Raw genomic sequence first — 16,864 nt, forward strand, 5'->3', positions numbered from 1 at the left:
CGTCCCTCACTGTGGGAGCTGAGGGGTCAGACCGGGACATGGGAAGAGAGCAGGAATGCTGTGGAGTGTGTGTCAGGCTGATAAAAAATGATTAAAAAGCGTATCGTGTCGTCTTCCACAGACAGTCCAAAGGGTTTTCTTACATTTCCAGGCAGCAAACTCAAGAAATCTATTACCTTTGGGGGGGAATAATTTTGTTAAAAAAGGATTTTTGTGATAGTTATACACAAACTGTTCATACCTGCATGGTGCTGATGCACAAACTCCTGTGGATGACGAACTGGCTGAGGGCCGCGGCGCGTTTGTAGCTGTTACGACCGTGGACCATCAGCAGACGGCCCAAATGTTTGAACTGAGTCACGGAGAAGTCGGCCGCCAGAGACGCCTGCTTTCCTTCCTGCCAAACACGCAGCAGAGGTCAGCGAGGCCGAGCCCAACAAGGGCTGAAGGTTGGCTTCTGCTGTAATGGAAATCAGCTACAACACAGAGGCAATAAATTCTGCAACCGGTATCACAAAAAACAAGCATTCAAGCAGGAATTTGGGGCATTTCCTCCCAAAACTACAACTGCGAGTTTCCGTAGGATCAGCAAACCGTGACGAGAACGTTTGAAATGATGGATCATTTTTTTCCAATTAACACAGAGGAATCTTTTTTTTTTTTGTCAAAGTTCCACTCCGATCATCTGTTGATCTATTCCAAAAGTGTTCCCAATGGTCATTTAATAAATAGCCCAAACCCTGTGTCATTTTCTAGGACATAGCTTCTGCAGAGCGGCAGTGCCTCATTAGAACTGTGGGTCCGACAGTTGGCACATAGCAACACCACCCCCTCTTCCTCTGAGCACAGAGCCTATGGTCCATCTAGCGTATTTGTTACATCACAGATTTCCAACTGAATGTTTTCATCTGCTCCAGATTCAAAATAATTTGGATAAAGAAATACTCAGAAATGCAATTTTAAGCTTAATTTTCTTTATATATAAACTCCATTATCAGAGAAATGCCACAAGAATCTGCTAAAAACACCAAAAAACACCTTGTGACATCCCATACAGTGCAGAAGTTTTACTGCAGTTCTCAGGCTTACTTTCAATAAATTCCTTCAAAGGCGATTTTGGTGATTTCTTTATTGCTCTTGTAATTTTACATCTTTAATGTGGTTCTGTTCACAGATATAAAGTGACTTCCCTTCTTTTATTTACATTTTCTTTCTAGAATTAGAAGCCTTCACTGGGTTTCTAACGTGCTTTAAGGAGATCTCCCACAGCAGGCCAGATGTTTCACTGTGCAGTCCGTTGGGGGTTTCATGCATTCAACTAAATGCAAATCAATGATGCTTGGAATTCAAATCAGTGGAAAGACCTGCTGTCGAGCTGTAGTTTGAAGACATGAATGTAGCAGAAAGACTGAGGAATGCTGATGGATTGGAACATTTTTGAGGTCAGAGGTGAATCATGACCTTGACCCTGTGACAGTGGGTCACAGAGGCTTTTACTCAACCTTCCGCCTTTTTTGCATTTTCCACGTATGAAATTCTTGTCTTTCGTGAAACATGCATGATATACGGAATTCATAAGTGTTTCTTGCGTTCATTGATGTCCGCAGATGTCCGTCGAGGGACGAATTACGCAGTTTATGCATATTTTACGTAGTTTATAGGCAATTGTTCACACAAATGTTACGCAAATCTGCATGATTTCTGAGAGATGCATCTGCAGATTGGTGGCTTTCCACGGCCCTTCCACGTCTAACGGACTTTTCACGCGTGTACCATGATGTATAACTCTTATATCGCGCATACAACGCACATATCACATTAAAATTATGTAATTGACGCACAAATCACTGGTGTGTATACATATATATAAACATACACATAGAAACTGCGCATTAATCACGCATGGCGCATCTTCTCCGTAGATTTACATGTTCTTTGTGTGGTTTATTCGTACTTCTTCTGTGGTTTAACGGGTTTCATCCGTGATAAATCTGTGAAAATTTCACATAAAGTCAACTTTTCTCACTTTTTCCACATACATTCACGTCTGACCTTTGTACGCTGTCTGTGTGACACGGCATCTACAGTAGGATAGGGGCTGTCTGCAGGTTGAAATGGTCAAACCCCCACAGATCCTCACAAAATATCAGGTTGTAGATCATTGGACGGATTTTTCTATTTGTTTTTTTCAACCCGCCCAATGGGAATAGCTTTACAATAGATCATCAGATTACTGAAGTGGAACTTTAAATATGTGGAAAAAGGTCATTTTTCATTAGGCAATGCATTTAAATGTTACAAAAAATGCTTCAGAAATTCCCTAAAAAACTTTTCTTGTCAATGATTTTTGTCAATTTAGGTCAAAAATTAATCCCATAATTTAGAGAACTATGATGCAAAAGGCTGATGGGAGCTTCCTTCTCTTCCCATGATCTCCGTTTCCTCTCATTCAGGCTAAAGATCCTCATAAAAAGGATTCCTCTGCTCTCCGAGCGCCGCTCAGATCTCCACAGGAAATCCAAAGCCAGTCACGTCAATGTGAGGCTGTGAGATGGATGGCCTTACTTTTCCCTCCACTCCCACTCCACAGTCGGCTTCCTGGATCATGCTGACATCGTTTCCTCCGTCCCCTGGGAGAGAAGAAAAGCCATGGAGGTGTCAGGATTTATAGCAGACACATTCCAATACTGCTGGGGTCAATATTTCAGCAGCGCCCCGATTAACAGATCGCTTAGCCTATTTTCAATAACGACAACATGAAATAAAATGAGCTGCAAAGCAGCAGCTTGTGGCTGAAGGGAAGAAAGGAGGCACAGCTGAAGCCGCAAAAACCAAACCGGCTCCCACTCACCTACAGCGCAGGTGAGTTTGCCTGTGCGCTCCTGCAGAAGCCGGACTATCTGCGCCTTCTGGGTGGGGGTGCATCGGCAGCACACCACAGCAGGACACTGGCACGCCAGCTCCATGAACTCATACTCGTAATATTTCAGACAAACCTGCAAGAAAGGCCAACATGACAGACGGGTGAGCCGCTTTTAGACCGCAGCTTCTAACCGATTTCAGCCTCTGCTCTGCGCTCCATCCACTTCACCTACAGTTTAACTCCAACTGTGGCGTGGAGGATGGGTGTAGGTCTGACCACAGAAGCCACTTCCAGAGACGCCACAGTGGATGTGGTTCCATCAGTTTCATAAAGTCGGACTCACCTCGAGCGAGTCTCCTGATATCACCAGAGCGCAGTCGTGCTTTCTCCTGAAGGCGTTGAGCTCCAGGTGGGCTTCACCTCGCGTTGTCACCTGTGGCAACACAGACCACATTCAGAAGAGCACGCAGGAGGGAACAGACACGCGTGTGCGGCTAATGCTGATCAGCGGCTGGAACCTGACAGTCTGCGCCTGTTCGTTATCAGACAAAAGAAAGCAGGACGTTTGGTTGAGGGCGCAAAAGCCGCTCAGCGACCCGTACGTGACGACTACAACCACAACATAAGTGAACCTTTGACAACATTTTCACTCATGAAACACACATGAGGCAATCGAAATTATTCCAAGAATCTACATTCACAAGAACTTTATAAACTCCATCTAGCTGCAGCTTTGAATCCTGTTTCCACCAAACACTGAAACTAGAAAAAAAATCAACTTTAGTTAAAAATTGTTATTGAAAAGTATCACAACTTTTAGGAAGAACAGATGCAACTTCAAGCTTTTTGTGCCTCCATTACGACAAAAAAATGCACAAGAGATCATGAAGGGACTGCAGATCCATACAGACTACAGTTTCTTCTTTTGTTTAGTTTCATTTGCTTTTGTTGGTGCATCTTGTGATTTTTATCAAGGAAAACGTGTACGTGTCTCAAAGAAGGCTGAAAAACTGCGTTAAAAAATGAAGCTGCCATGAGACTGTGTGTGGTTTGTGTGTAAACAATCAAGGCAACAATATTGTGCAGTTTACGCTGTTTTTTGCGATACGAATATTGCAGAAAGTAACGATAACGACAGAGAGGCAGGAAAACACCCTTCACAATAAAATCCTAACAACTGTGTCAGGTTCAAATATAGATCTAAAAAAACTCTTCGGAAGTGGCGTCCTGAGAGCGTTTGAATCTATCATCGGGGGCCCTGCTCCGGCGTGAACATCCTTCAACTGCTGAGTGTTCACACGTCAGTCCAGATCGGGCCTTCCAGGCGGCGAGGAAGCTACTCCAGATGCATGTGCTGCAGGCCCCCCCCTCCCCCGTGCTCCCTGCTCCAGAGGTTTGTAGGCCGTGCCAACCATTGTTGTGCTCTTCCAGTTACAGCGTTTGTACGCAAATCGGACTCTTCCCACGCGGCAGGAATTCCTTCTGCGCTGGCACGGCTCCAGAGGGGAAGACAGAAGGGGACTACCAGAGCAGAGAGAAGCTGAAACATGCTAAACTAATTAGGAAGCGGGTCCTTCACATGTTCCCTCTGGGAGGGGTTCAGATGGTTTCTTTTCCCCGTCTGAGTGGGGTGGGGGGGTTTGCCGTCCTTGGACGTTTGCACCGGCGGTAGGGTGATTTATACCCGCCACGGAGGGCCGTCCTGATCACGCGAGCCGGTGCAGCACTTACCGGTCTGAAGATGTGGATGTCCTGGCTGCGGGTGATCAGGTGGGCATTCTTGGCTGTGCACGTGGCCGTCTCCAGCTTGTCTCCTGTTAGCATCCAGACCTGATCCGACAGACAAACAGCAGCTTCAGACGAGGTCTGGACGTCAAGACCAAGAGTGTTTATCACACTGATTACGGATTTCATTAAGCTGCTAAGGATTCAGAAGATCAGCATTCCACCTTAAAAACCATCAATAGAAGGGCTGTTCTGACAGTTCTACTGTTTCCTCGTTTGATGCCAAAAGTTGCCTTGACTGTCATTCGTAAGGATCTATGAAGCAGCAGTAACAGTTCCAGGAGCTTTTGCCCGCTCATCAACTGATTTCCTCTTTTTTTTATCAGGCGGAGTTCTGCAGGGTTCTGCTATTGGCCTCCCTTTGATCTAAACTCAATTCTAAAGTAAAATCATACTTTAAAAACTGTCCCAGTGCTGTGCTGATAATCCATATGCATTTACCAACCCAGCAGGTTGGTAATGCCACATAGTGGCGCCTAGCCAGTTCTTAATAAGTCCGGGTAACACCTTAGAAAATGTGGAGGAAGATTAAGGGTAATAAAACTTGAATCCCCCCCCCCCCCCCCAGCCCATAACTGAGAGCTCTCTGTTTACATGATCTCCCACTAGCTTTCGAGGTTACAAATCCAAAAATGCTCGTTTTTCAACCGGCACAAACCCCCCCCCCCCCCCCCCCCCCCACCACCACCACCACCACCACCACCACCACCACCACCACCACCACCATGCTGCACCTGCCTGCCTCCTGTGGCAATGGGTGCATAGCCAGGCAGCTAAACAGGCAGGTGCAGCATGGCTGCACCTGCCTGGCTATGCACCCATTGCCAAAGGAGGAGGTTCCAACTATTAGCGTTTCTACCTAGCAACTTTTTCCCAGCTTAACCTGTTGTTCACCTTTATTGCTTAAAGAGGTGTGTGTAATTTTGTTTAATAAACGTAGTCGTTTTACATGATTTATTTAAAAAGTCCTCCATGAATGAAGACTGCTTTGATGGTACTTTGATCTAAAAGCTGTGTCTAACACTAAATCATTTGCCATCACCAGCCACTCCTGTCAGATTTGCTGCTACCACAGGGGGTCAGCCGGAGCCGGCGTCCGCACCTTGATGCCCGCATTGCGGAGGATCTCCAGCGTGGGTCTGACGTCCGTCTGGAGTTGGTCCTCCACCCCGGTCAGGCAGAGCAGCTCCATCTCCATCTCCAGACTCTCGATGACGGTGGCCACCTTCAGAGAGCGGTCGTGGACGCTGAGCTTGGCCTGGACGTACCGCGCCTGTGGAGCACACCAGAGGACGGGGGGGAGAGAGGAGATGGAGGTATCAGGCATCCGCGGCTCGAGGCAAATGCTACTGCTCATTCGGCAGAAGCGCCTGCAGACTAAACATCAAGAGCCGCCGGTGCACTTCATTTGAGGGTCGATGCTAACGGGTTCAGCCTAAATGTACATTTCCTCCACAGCTGTGAACGTTTTCCAGGGTCTGTCTGTACGGAGCAGACATAATCAAGCGGTCGACGCCCATCTTCAGAGCCCCGGGGCAAATTGAGGGTGAGATAAAGCAAAAACAATCTGAGAGTGACTCACACAGGAAAACAAACTGAGTTGTGTGACTCAGCCGGTGAGTCACCGCTGCCCACCAGATCTGCTCGCTCAATTATACGCTGCAGTTCTGCGCCCGAGGCTCACAACTGCAGGGGAGACGGCCCTGCCCAGCTCAAACAATGACTGCGGCCTTGTGTGCGAGTGGGTGGGTGGGAGGACTGCTGGGGGGGTCAGAGGTCACTCGGATTGCCAAAAAAACACACTGACATTTAGAAATACATGTCTGCTCCAAGTATCCATCAGTGTTTGTTAGACAGAAGCAGCAGGAAGGAGGAGCTGAGCGCTTTTACATTTCTGGCTGCCATGAGACACTTTTCCGAATCGGAACGTTTTATTCTTTTAATAAGAATCAAAAATAATGAAGAAATTAATTTAGGAATCCAGACATAAATGAGCTGGAAAAGACTCATACATGCTTATAGACACATACCTGAGGAGTTCAATACATGATATTAGCAAAATGTTTAAATAAGAAGTGCTTGAAACAAGGTAGAAAGAAGTAAACATATATCTAATATAATTCCACTTTTTTTAAATTACTTCAGTAATTATACAATTGTCATAATACAATACATGATGTATAGAAGAACTATTACTTTATCAATCCCACTGCAGACTATTGAATACAGCGCTAAATATTCATCATAAAACACATTTAGATCTGATGGTGCTCTTTCATTACAGCCAGAAACCACCAACAAATACTCCTATTATTCTAACGTATTTGCTCAGAATTTAAACATCCACTGACCTTTACCCCCCCCCCACAAAAACATTTTTGGTACATTTTTTTGAATTGATGGATACTTGTGCATGGATTGATTTCACTGCACAGCCCGTTCCAGGGTTTGTTCTGCACACTGACGTTCAGAATTTTTTTTTTGTGCTTCTTATCAAGTTGGGATTAAAGTTCCTACATCCTCCTCCTTCACTTTCTGAAAACTGTGTTTGAATATCGCCAGGTCATGTTTTTCTACTGTTGTGTGGCTTAGAAATTGAAACTGTCGTTCAGATTGGATCAAATAAAGAGTTTGAATGATCATAATGACCATAATTCAGGTGGTGTGTTTCTGAACACAACTCCTAAACAGCCATCAAAACATTTACATATAAAATTCAATTCAATTCAATTCAATTTTATTTGTATAGCCCAAAATTACAACAACAGTCGTCTCGATGGGCTTCGAAGTAATTTTCTATCCCTATTTTCTAAATAAAACAAAAAACTTTCATCCACAGTTGTTTTTGCTGGAATAAAAAAAGCCAAATAATCCTGACAAATGATTACGCAGAAAGTCTAATAAATAAAATCAACATTAAAAAAAAAATGTGTGCATATTTAAAATTACTAAACGGACTTAATAAAAAAACAAAATAAGAATACATTTTTAGAAGATATATATTAGTAAAAAGAATGGAATTGAGCCACAATAATAAACACATTGAAACTTAGGTTGATCGATTTAGAAACAAAACCTTTTTAAAGTGAATCAATTAAACTAAAATATTACCATTTTACAGAGTATTGGGCCGACAGCATATAAAAAAGTTAGTTATGATAAAAGTTATGATTCCTGGTGACCAAAGGTCAAAGCAGCTCCATGTGGACTCAGATGGAGGATTGTGTTTTAAACATGCTTTCGTTTTTTCACATTTTATACAATCTTTTTGTTCAAGCTATGGAATAAAAGTCTGCACTTCAATGGCGTCTGAGTTGTTTTATTTAAAATTCACTGTGGTAATGTACAGAAACTAAATTAGAAAAAATGTGTCCTGCCTGTTTATCACTGCGCCGGCTTCTTTAAAACAAAGGTTTTCTTCATCATTTGGCCAGAAACAAGCGGGAAAAGGTGAACTTTCTCTCTGACCTGATGCTTTATCTAACCCATCCTGACCATCAGCATATATGTATCGCTATCCTTTGCCGCTGCAGTCGAGGTGCACTAAGGGGCGCGTTGTCACGGTGCCGCACCACGCAACAAATAGTCTGCTTTTTGTGAAAAAAAACTATCAAAACCCAAAAAATAAGTACTACTATTAATTTCTTTAGTAAGTAACCATGGTATAAGCGGGTTAAGGGCCTTCAAAGTTATCAGCATTAGCCGTTCTCCCTTCCAAATCGGGCGCTTCAGGCTTCCACAGCGTGCGTTCATTCCTGATAATGCGCGCTTCGTTGGCCATTAACCCGGACATCCAGAAACACTTCAACTCGATCGAATTTAGTGAAAATAATACAGGAAATCTCACAGTATGATTCTTAAAGATATGTTTTTTTGAGTAAACAGAGCAAATGTTTTATCAGGAGAAGTATTTCCTGACCTGTTTATTGTCATTAAATAATTTGTTTAACTTTTAAAGCCAACATTAAAGTATAATCTGTAATTATCAGTATAAAAAAGATAACCTTTCAACTGTATAGTGATTTTGTAGTTTAGGACTAAATCAAAGATCATTTTTATTTCAGTAGGGTTAAAATGAGAGGTTTTTACCTGGATGAATCCAGATCACAAGGATTTCAGTTTACCTCAAAATCCTGGTACTGCTCCTCCGTCAGTGACTTCTTAGCGACGACGAGGACCCGCAGACCTTCCCTCGCCATGTTTCCACACTAGGAATGGAGATAAAAACCTGTGGGTCACCGATCAAAAGCATCTCCTTTCATCGCTTCCTTAGACAAATAGTCACCTCCTCCTCCAGCCAGTCGTTGTACTGCACGATGCCCGCCATGACCATGTCAGCGCCTTTCATGTAGAAGGTTATCTCCCCCGCCGATTCATCCTAGAAAAAAGAACTTATTACATCACATTATTTTCATATTTTTTTGATACATTTTGACTTTTATGTTAAAATGCAGAAAGTGGTTGAGTTTCAACGTATTAACAGATGTTTTGTAAAGGTTGAGGTAAAAAACCTGCAGAAAAATAATCATTTTAATAGTAAGAAATATGCTAAAATAGTTAATACTTAAAGATATGAATAAACCCCTCACTTCTAACCAAAATGGAATATTTTTGCAACAGTTTTCAATTACTTTTTAAAGGAAAACTTCCGCTTTTCTTTCAATTTTAACAGACAAGTTGAGGTTTTCGTGCTGCCTTGTAAAAAAAAAATATATAAAAAAACTTGCAAAAAATATATCATTTTAAAAGTAAAAAAATATGAATAAACGATTACAAATACTTATATATAAATATATCTATGATAAACTCCCAATTTTTAATCCAATTTCAACAATTTGGCAACAGTTTTTAATCATTTTTAGGGAAAAACTTCGGCTTTCTTTCTAGTCTAACAGACATTGTAACAAACATCGTGACAACATTGAGGCTTTTGTGCTGTTTATTAAAACAAGAGTCTAAGATTTTAACTGTAAAAAATGTGCAAAACAAATAACAAATACTTAAATATGTGTATAATGCATAACATTTCACTTTTTAACATTTTTGTTATTTTAAAACATTTTTTGTAATTTTTTTAATTTTTGCTAAAGTTCTTGATCATCTTCATATGAAGTCATTTGTTTTTCTTTTCCATTAACAACAGGACTCACTAGATCTCACATTTAAAAGTGCATGTATGTGCAAAGTCATGAGGAAGGCGATAGTTAAGCGTCTCACTCGCACGATGATGCCCATCCGCTTGCTCTCGTAGGTGAAGGGGAAAATCTGAAGGATGGTGAAGTTCATGATCTGGCCAGTAGGGGTCCGCAGCTGCATGGACGACTGGTCTCTCCCCACCAGAGTCAGGCCAACGCTCTCAGTCCACTGCACCAGCGACACCTAGCGACCCCCACCAGGAGGAAAAAGACCACAGAAGGAAACTAAGACACACAAATGCACCACAGCTGAGAACTAATGCTCACATTTCTGAAGGCACTAATCTATAGCAGATGACCCAGCAGCTGCATTTATTGATTTCTAAGGATTTCAATGTGAAAAAGTCCCTTTCAGCTGTTAGAGGAAGCGGAGACTGTTCAATAACTGGAGCATTTTCAGCAGTTATGACCATCGATTCAGAAACCCGCAGCATGTCCATTTCTAGATTGAAAACATTGCTGCCCCGTCTTTTTCTGAAGGACGCAGCAGACGACATCCATTAATGCAGTACGGACACGAGTGGATGGAGGGGTGGGGGGGGTCCATCCATCCCTCCCCCCGATAACTTCCAGACTGCTAATTCCTCCTCCATCTACTGACAGCACAAACAGCGCAGGAGTCAAACGGGCTCCGATGAGAGCGGAAATGAAGAAGCTTAGGTGAGGAGAACACGGGCGCCGCTCATGATATAGCTCGCTTTACGACGGTGGCGGGCGGCTTGGAACGGGATCAAGCCCTCCACCCGTTCTTGACAAACAGGCGAGCGAGTTTGCAGTCTACCATAAGACAGGGTCCGGAGACGAATCGTTCATGGATCAAGGATCTGTGCTGTCTGCAGGCAAAAAATGGGTAAACCTGTAGGGGCCATGCAGGTGGACCGCTCAGAATAGTAAGGGGGTAGACCGCTGGATGAGCCTGTAGCAGGCAATGGGTATGCTGCGAGTGACAGGTCACAGCAAACAACATCTAAGGGTGAAGTGATGAGACGCAGGCACATCGTACAGATTTTGGATTTTTTCAATGCCCCCAAACCCTATAAGGACTGTACGAAGAGTCCGTTTGTGTCGTTCAAGGGAAAGGTCCGTGCTTCTTGCACACAGCCTGAGGAAACCCCGTGTGGGCGGCATTTGCGTGTGATCAGTGAGGAGCCAGTACATGTACCTTAGTAATGACTGGAGTGTGGCGTAAGGACGGCATCACCTGTATGCAATAAGTGCGTACAACTTACCATTATCCTTACTAACACTTCCTGATACACTTACCACACACACAAAAATGGTACGTTCCATTTTGATGACGACTCTTAAGGTGGCTGTTCGAGCCTCAAAGGAACTGCGAGACACACCCGTGGTCCTCTCAACCCGCAAACATTGTCAGCGAGAACTAAAGAACATGTGCTCTTGGATGTACCGTAAATCTTTGACCGTTTACGCCGGCGGCCAGCTGCTGCATCTGCTGCTGATGACCTGGATCAGGTGTGTTTCGCCAAGAAGGAGCTTCAATAACAGGTTGGTTGGAAAACATGTTGGACGCCGACCCTCGAGGCCTGGATTCTGACATCCCTGGTTTACGCAAATCAATGCAATTCAGCGGATTCTGTCACTTTTCATGTCTTTACTAGAGTAAAGTGTTGCATATCAGCACAAAGCTGCTTTTCCCCGCTTCAGAATCTGCTGGAATCACATTAATTGCATGAAGGTTTGAAGGGTTACAGTAGTCAAAGGAATGTAAACACTGGAGCAAACGCTCTGGTGTAAAAGGCTCCTTTCTACAACCCTCTACATCATGTGACTGAGGCTTTAGGTTTGTTTGGGAAGCAAAGATGCAGCAATTACATGGTGAGGTGTTTTGATCAGCTGTGGAGCAAACGCTGTGTAGATGCTGAACGGATTCCATTCATTCCAAGGAAAAGTGGAGTTTTAAACTTAAGGTTTCACCAAAATCTCCAACTTCACGTTTTGTGAAACGACAGAGAAAAAAGGTTGAGCTCACAGCAACACAGTCCAGAAAGATCGAAACCAGATCTGGCCGAATTTCCTAAAAGGATCATTTGAACCTGTCTGAATGCACATTGAAGGTCTCGCACAAAAACTGCGAGAGAGATCCATTTCCTGCCGACAATACCAAGTCTGGATCCCAGGCCGGTTCTGTCAGCAGAGAACGGTCCAGTGGGCGGCACCAAACGAGCAGAGAGGAAAATCCTTCCTGGAGGAAATCCGTGTTTATACAGCAGGAAATAGATCGAGTCTGACCTGCCGTCCACTTCCTGATGCTGAGAGATTTCCCTCAAGGACAAGACAGAGAGACGCAAGGTTAAGATGGAGGACGTAGAGAAGAACGAGTCTGTTACAGACGAACAAACGGCCGTCAGAAGGGAAAGTCTGTCTGTCCATTTAAAAAAAAACCCAGGTTTGGAAATGACTGATGTTTTTTTTTTTTTACGTGTGTTGCTTTTTGAACATGGTATCTGAAGAAACTCCCTACTGTTTCTGTTCTAAATATCTGGTTCTTCTTCAGTCTCACAGGGAAGTGGTGCGGGTAAAAAAAAAATAAAACGTAAATTTCTTGATTCTTGAATTGTATGATAAATCTACGCTTTAATGCAAATTTTCTTACGTTTTTCCCCTACTCACTTGTTTGAGTTCTGCTCTCCAGAATAAGTTCATTAGCTGGCATAAGCTGTTAGTCATTCTATTTGTAGGAATAAGCATTCTTGCTCTGCTACCTTTTTTTTAACATGTTCTTGCTAATCCAATTTTTTTAAAGATTTTTTTTCGGTAGTTCAAGTTATTGGAGTTATTAACTAAAGGATCAAATGCCTCAATAAAAAGAATGTGGTCTCACGTCAAACCTTTTGATTGACAGATTTACCCAAGCCCACATTTACATGGTAGGGGTGTGGCCATAAAACAAGCTCATCCCGGATTGGCTAGAGTGGTTGGCATAGAAATGTTGACTTGGACTGACTCGGACCAATCACTGCTTACCGAGGACGTCTGACTCCAACATGGCAACGTCCATATGAAGACTGGACTGACTTCATATTGTTGGAGCTGGACGTACATCAGTTTCTGTGGGGGACGTCCCGCTGGCTCAGTCCAGTTTTCATACAAGCAATGGTTTTACTTGACAGGTGGGAGGGGCTACCACGGCCACCTGATGCTGCGTTTTCACATCCAAAAACACTTTACACCAGGAGCAGGTGTAAACATGCTGACATGTCACAACCTGAAAAGCTGGGATGGGTGTTTTCCGTTTGGTCTCTCCTCTCATGTTTTGACATAAATTCAAACTTTTTAAAAATGTTATCTGCTCAATGTGACTTTTATGCTTTTTGCCCATAAAAGTCAGATTTTCAGAAACCTAATTCAGAGGCGCTCAGACCGTTGGTGTGAGAGCAGCAGCAGCGAGGGGAGGAGCTTGTGCGTACCTCATCTGGGCTGGACGCCTGGTACACCCTGCAGGTGTCCTCGTAGTGCTGCTCGGCCTCAGCTTGGTCCGTCACGCCGTTGGACTCGTACACGGGCGTCACGTTGTGCACCAGGGCGATGGCCTTCACGGCCTCGTGCACTCGGCTGCTGATGGTCTTGCGCACTTTGGTGGCTGCAGGAGTCCTGGAGGCTGGAAGGTCATGGGTGGGCTGGAGATGAGGATGAACCGTGAGGATTGAGGTAGCACTGATGAACTTAAAGTGACGGCCGTGATAGCGGCCGTAAGCGTGACCAGATGCTCAGAGTAAATATGGAGACTTTGCTGCGCGGCTCGGCTATTTTTAGCAGGCTGCGCGTTCCGGGGTTAATGGGAGTGTCATTAAAGGAGTCCTGTCAGGACCTCGCTTGTGGGCTGAACCCGTTTCCTGCCTCACTAACCTCTGGTGCCACCGGGGGACAAAGGGTGTCACATGAGGTCAGGAAACACTCAAACAAAAACCCCAGAGTGAGACGTTTCTACAAAAACTCCTCACTCCTGTTTGTTTGTCTTTTTTGTCAACGCTCGGTTCTTTTCTAGATAAGCACTTTTAGCTCAGATGTGAATGTTAATGTTTACCTGGGTGTAAGCACTGAAAATGTGGCTCTGCACTTCATCCATGGAGTCCATCCCATAAGCCACAGTTCCCAGATGGAGCCTCCTGAACACCATCTCGTTTTGGGTGAGGGTTCCTGGTGAAGGAAACAAAATAAAAATAATTTTTTTTACACACTTTAACAATAGCTTGTTTTACTTTTACTTTTAACTCCTCAATGATTGGTTGAAGTTTTATTAAAATTTCAGGATTTGGCCGTGCCACACAGCCACTACGTACATTTTGCGCATTTTCCACGTAGGAAATTTCCGTCCTTCGTGATTCATGCGTGATTTACGTCTTTCCTAAGTGTTTCTTGCGTTCGTCGATGAGCGCAGATGTCCGTTGAGACTTTCAGGTCTTTACATGAATTTGGTTTTGTGCCGTTCAAAATTTTTGGTTGGTTCAGACTTAAGCTGTTTATGCGTGTTTTATGTAGCTTATACGGAATTATTACAGAAATCTTTGTCTGAATTTGTCTGTCAAACGAACTTGTCACGCATTTACCACCAAGTATACCTTTAATATCACTTACACGGCGCACATATCAAGTTCAAATGATGTAATTGAGGCCTGAATTTTTGGCCGTGGTTGCCTTTAACGTAGATTTAGGTGTTCTTTATGTGGTTTATTCGTACTTCATCAGTGTTTTTAACATGGTTCGTTTGTGATATATCTGTGAAAATTTCACGTCGAGACCGCAACTTTTCTCCCCTTTTCCACTTATTTTCACGTATGCAGAAAAGGCACAGTGGCGGTGTGACAGACACGGCCTTTTTATTGCACCAATTTGAAGTTTATCATCCAGTGGAAAGACTAAAAAACAGAAAAGACACATAATTAAGTTGTTCATTTTAAACCCAAACTCTGATTGGTTCATATTTGGATTTTTGTGGTCAGTAAAACCATAATGGTCATTTTTTTTAAAAATCTTTTAAGATAACGTGTTGGTTTGAAACCAGCTAGAGTTTAGTTTCAAATCTAATTTATATCAGCGGATTATGGCATATATGTAAGAAAAAAAATTTGGTAAAATATAATGGGGGTGGGATTATATGAACTCCATTCTTTCCACTTTTTTTTAAGCAATTAATCAAACCGTGTTTGACAAACTTAATATTTAAGGGATTCATTGTGTCTTGTACTCTATACAGTATATACGTTCTTTATTATTGAGTCAATTTAAGAAGCGATATCTTCAAATTGGATAAACCCGTATATTTTTATAGCTGATAATTGCTTGAAATAAACCAAACAATCAATTTTTATTTTCCTGTTTGTTTTAATGTTGCCAGATCTTTCTGAGAAAATTAGAGGATTGGCGTCAATAAATAAAATCGGAACTGTAGTTTTAGTTCAGTAGAACATTTCTACAGAGACTTTGCATAAATGAAGTTGGGTTTGGCGGACAGATCAACTTTTCTGTTTGTCTTCACCTCACTGACGCTAAAGTCAACGACAGCTGAACATTTTCATTATGAACAGAAACTGCAACAAAATCCCATCAACTGTCATTAGAGATGCTGCGTGTATTTCAACTATGCGCATTTTCAGGAAACTTCTTTGGTCCAGAAAGGAGCAAAGATAATATTTGGATCAGAGAATATACTTAAATGAATATGTTTTAAGCAGCACTTAGATTATTGATTACTTCTGAACTTATCGTACGGCCATTCCAAAAGAGTGTTGACATTTCTATGAAGGATATAAAACTTGTGAAAATTTAACCTTTTTTTATTTTTATCTTACATAAGCATAAATAAATGACAATTGCTCGAAAATTTTGGCAAAATAGAAATGTAAACTAGAGAAATAAATTATAAAAATATATACAGTAAATTTTTATAAATGAATAGTATATAAATAAATACATTTTAAAAAAGAAAGAACATTTTGGACATTCTTTTAAGGAATCTTTTCAGTAAAAAAAGGGTTTTCTAATAGTTCATGTTACATTAATATGAAATAATATCACTTCTTTCTAATTATCTCTGCGTTTTACATCAGTCTAGCTGGTTTCTGCGTCATATGTGGTGATTTTAAATAAACACCATAAAGGAAGAATCCATAGGTTTTGGAAACGACCTGCGGCGTCCTCATCCTCGGAGCATTTGGCGTCAACATATCAGACTGGCTACATTAGTCTGACCCGCAGACCCTCTGGCTTAATCCCACTCCTGATGGGGGGAAATGGCTGATCAGTTTATTGGCCATGGGGGCCATAAATCTGATGGGTAACACCTCGCAGTAGAGGAAGTGCAGCGAGGTGATTTTTTATGATTTAAGGATCCAACGAGCAGCAGGTTTCCAAGAGCAGAAACCCTGCCGCTCTAATGTGACCTCGAATTTTAGCTTCCTGACCCCGCACAACATACGAACCGGTTTTATCGGTCAGAAGGTAGGAGATGCGTCCGAGCTGCTCCGGTATGGTGCTGGCCCTCACCACCGTTCCTGGGATCTTGGAGTCTCTCTTGATCATCCAGCTGAAAACCATTTTTCCCATATCCAGGTTCACGCGCAAGCTGTGACAAAAAAAAAAAAACAGAGCCAGCGGGTCACTAACAGCTCCAGGCGCAGTGGGGGTGACGAGGAAGGCGTCAGACGCACCTTATGGGCACGATGTGGGAGAAAAGAAGCAGGAAGCGGAAGATCTGGAGGTACCAACGTCCAGCAAAGTGCTGGAGAGCCACCATGACCAGAGACACCACTACCAGAGCTCCGAACAGGATCTTTGTCAAGCAGTTCACCTCCAGGTCAAACAGGCCCACCTGTGAGGAGCGACGCCCGCAGCGACGGCAGCTTTAACCAGGCTTTTATGTCTTCACAGCGACAAAACACAAAAAGCTGTGCTACTGTACCTTGTGCCTGGGGTTGGAGGTGTTCATGACGCTCCGCAGCTCCTTGCCAGTGTAAATCACGACCCCCACCACCGTGCCTGAGGAGGGAAGGAGGGAGAG

General features: G+C 43.1%; 1 protein-coding gene across 1 annotated transcript in view; it reads right to left on the bottom strand.

Moving 5' to 3' along the window:
• atp9a (ATPase phospholipid transporting 9A) overlaps nucleotides 1-16,864 on the bottom strand; it is a 46,333-nt gene that overhangs the window by 9,199 nt on the left and 20,270 nt on the right. Inside the window, exons 10-23 of the mRNA XM_004070998.4 lie at nucleotides 16,766-16,842; nucleotides 16,515-16,675; nucleotides 16,287-16,429; nucleotides 13,892-14,004; nucleotides 13,275-13,484; nucleotides 9,866-10,027; nucleotides 8,934-9,026; nucleotides 8,773-8,856; nucleotides 5,751-5,921; nucleotides 4,595-4,693; nucleotides 3,207-3,296; nucleotides 2,852-2,996; nucleotides 2,566-2,630; nucleotides 242-397 (exon numbers count right to left, since the gene is read on the bottom strand). Coding sequence (XP_004071046.1) covers nucleotides 242-397; nucleotides 2,566-2,630; nucleotides 2,852-2,996; nucleotides 3,207-3,296; nucleotides 4,595-4,693; nucleotides 5,751-5,921; nucleotides 8,773-8,856; nucleotides 8,934-9,026; nucleotides 9,866-10,027; nucleotides 13,275-13,484; nucleotides 13,892-14,004; nucleotides 16,287-16,429; nucleotides 16,515-16,675; nucleotides 16,766-16,842 — 1,769 coding nt within the window. The remainder of the gene's footprint in view (nucleotides 1-241; nucleotides 398-2,565; nucleotides 2,631-2,851; nucleotides 2,997-3,206; nucleotides 3,297-4,594; nucleotides 4,694-5,750; nucleotides 5,922-8,772; nucleotides 8,857-8,933; nucleotides 9,027-9,865; nucleotides 10,028-13,274; nucleotides 13,485-13,891; nucleotides 14,005-16,286; nucleotides 16,430-16,514; nucleotides 16,676-16,765; nucleotides 16,843-16,864) is intronic.

This window comes from Oryzias latipes, chromosome 7, assembly GCF_053564925.1.
Source record: "Oryzias latipes strain Hd-rR chromosome 7, Olatipes_Hd-rR_3.1".
NCBI classification, from domain to species: domain Eukaryota; kingdom Metazoa; phylum Chordata; class Actinopteri; order Beloniformes; family Adrianichthyidae; genus Oryzias; species Oryzias latipes.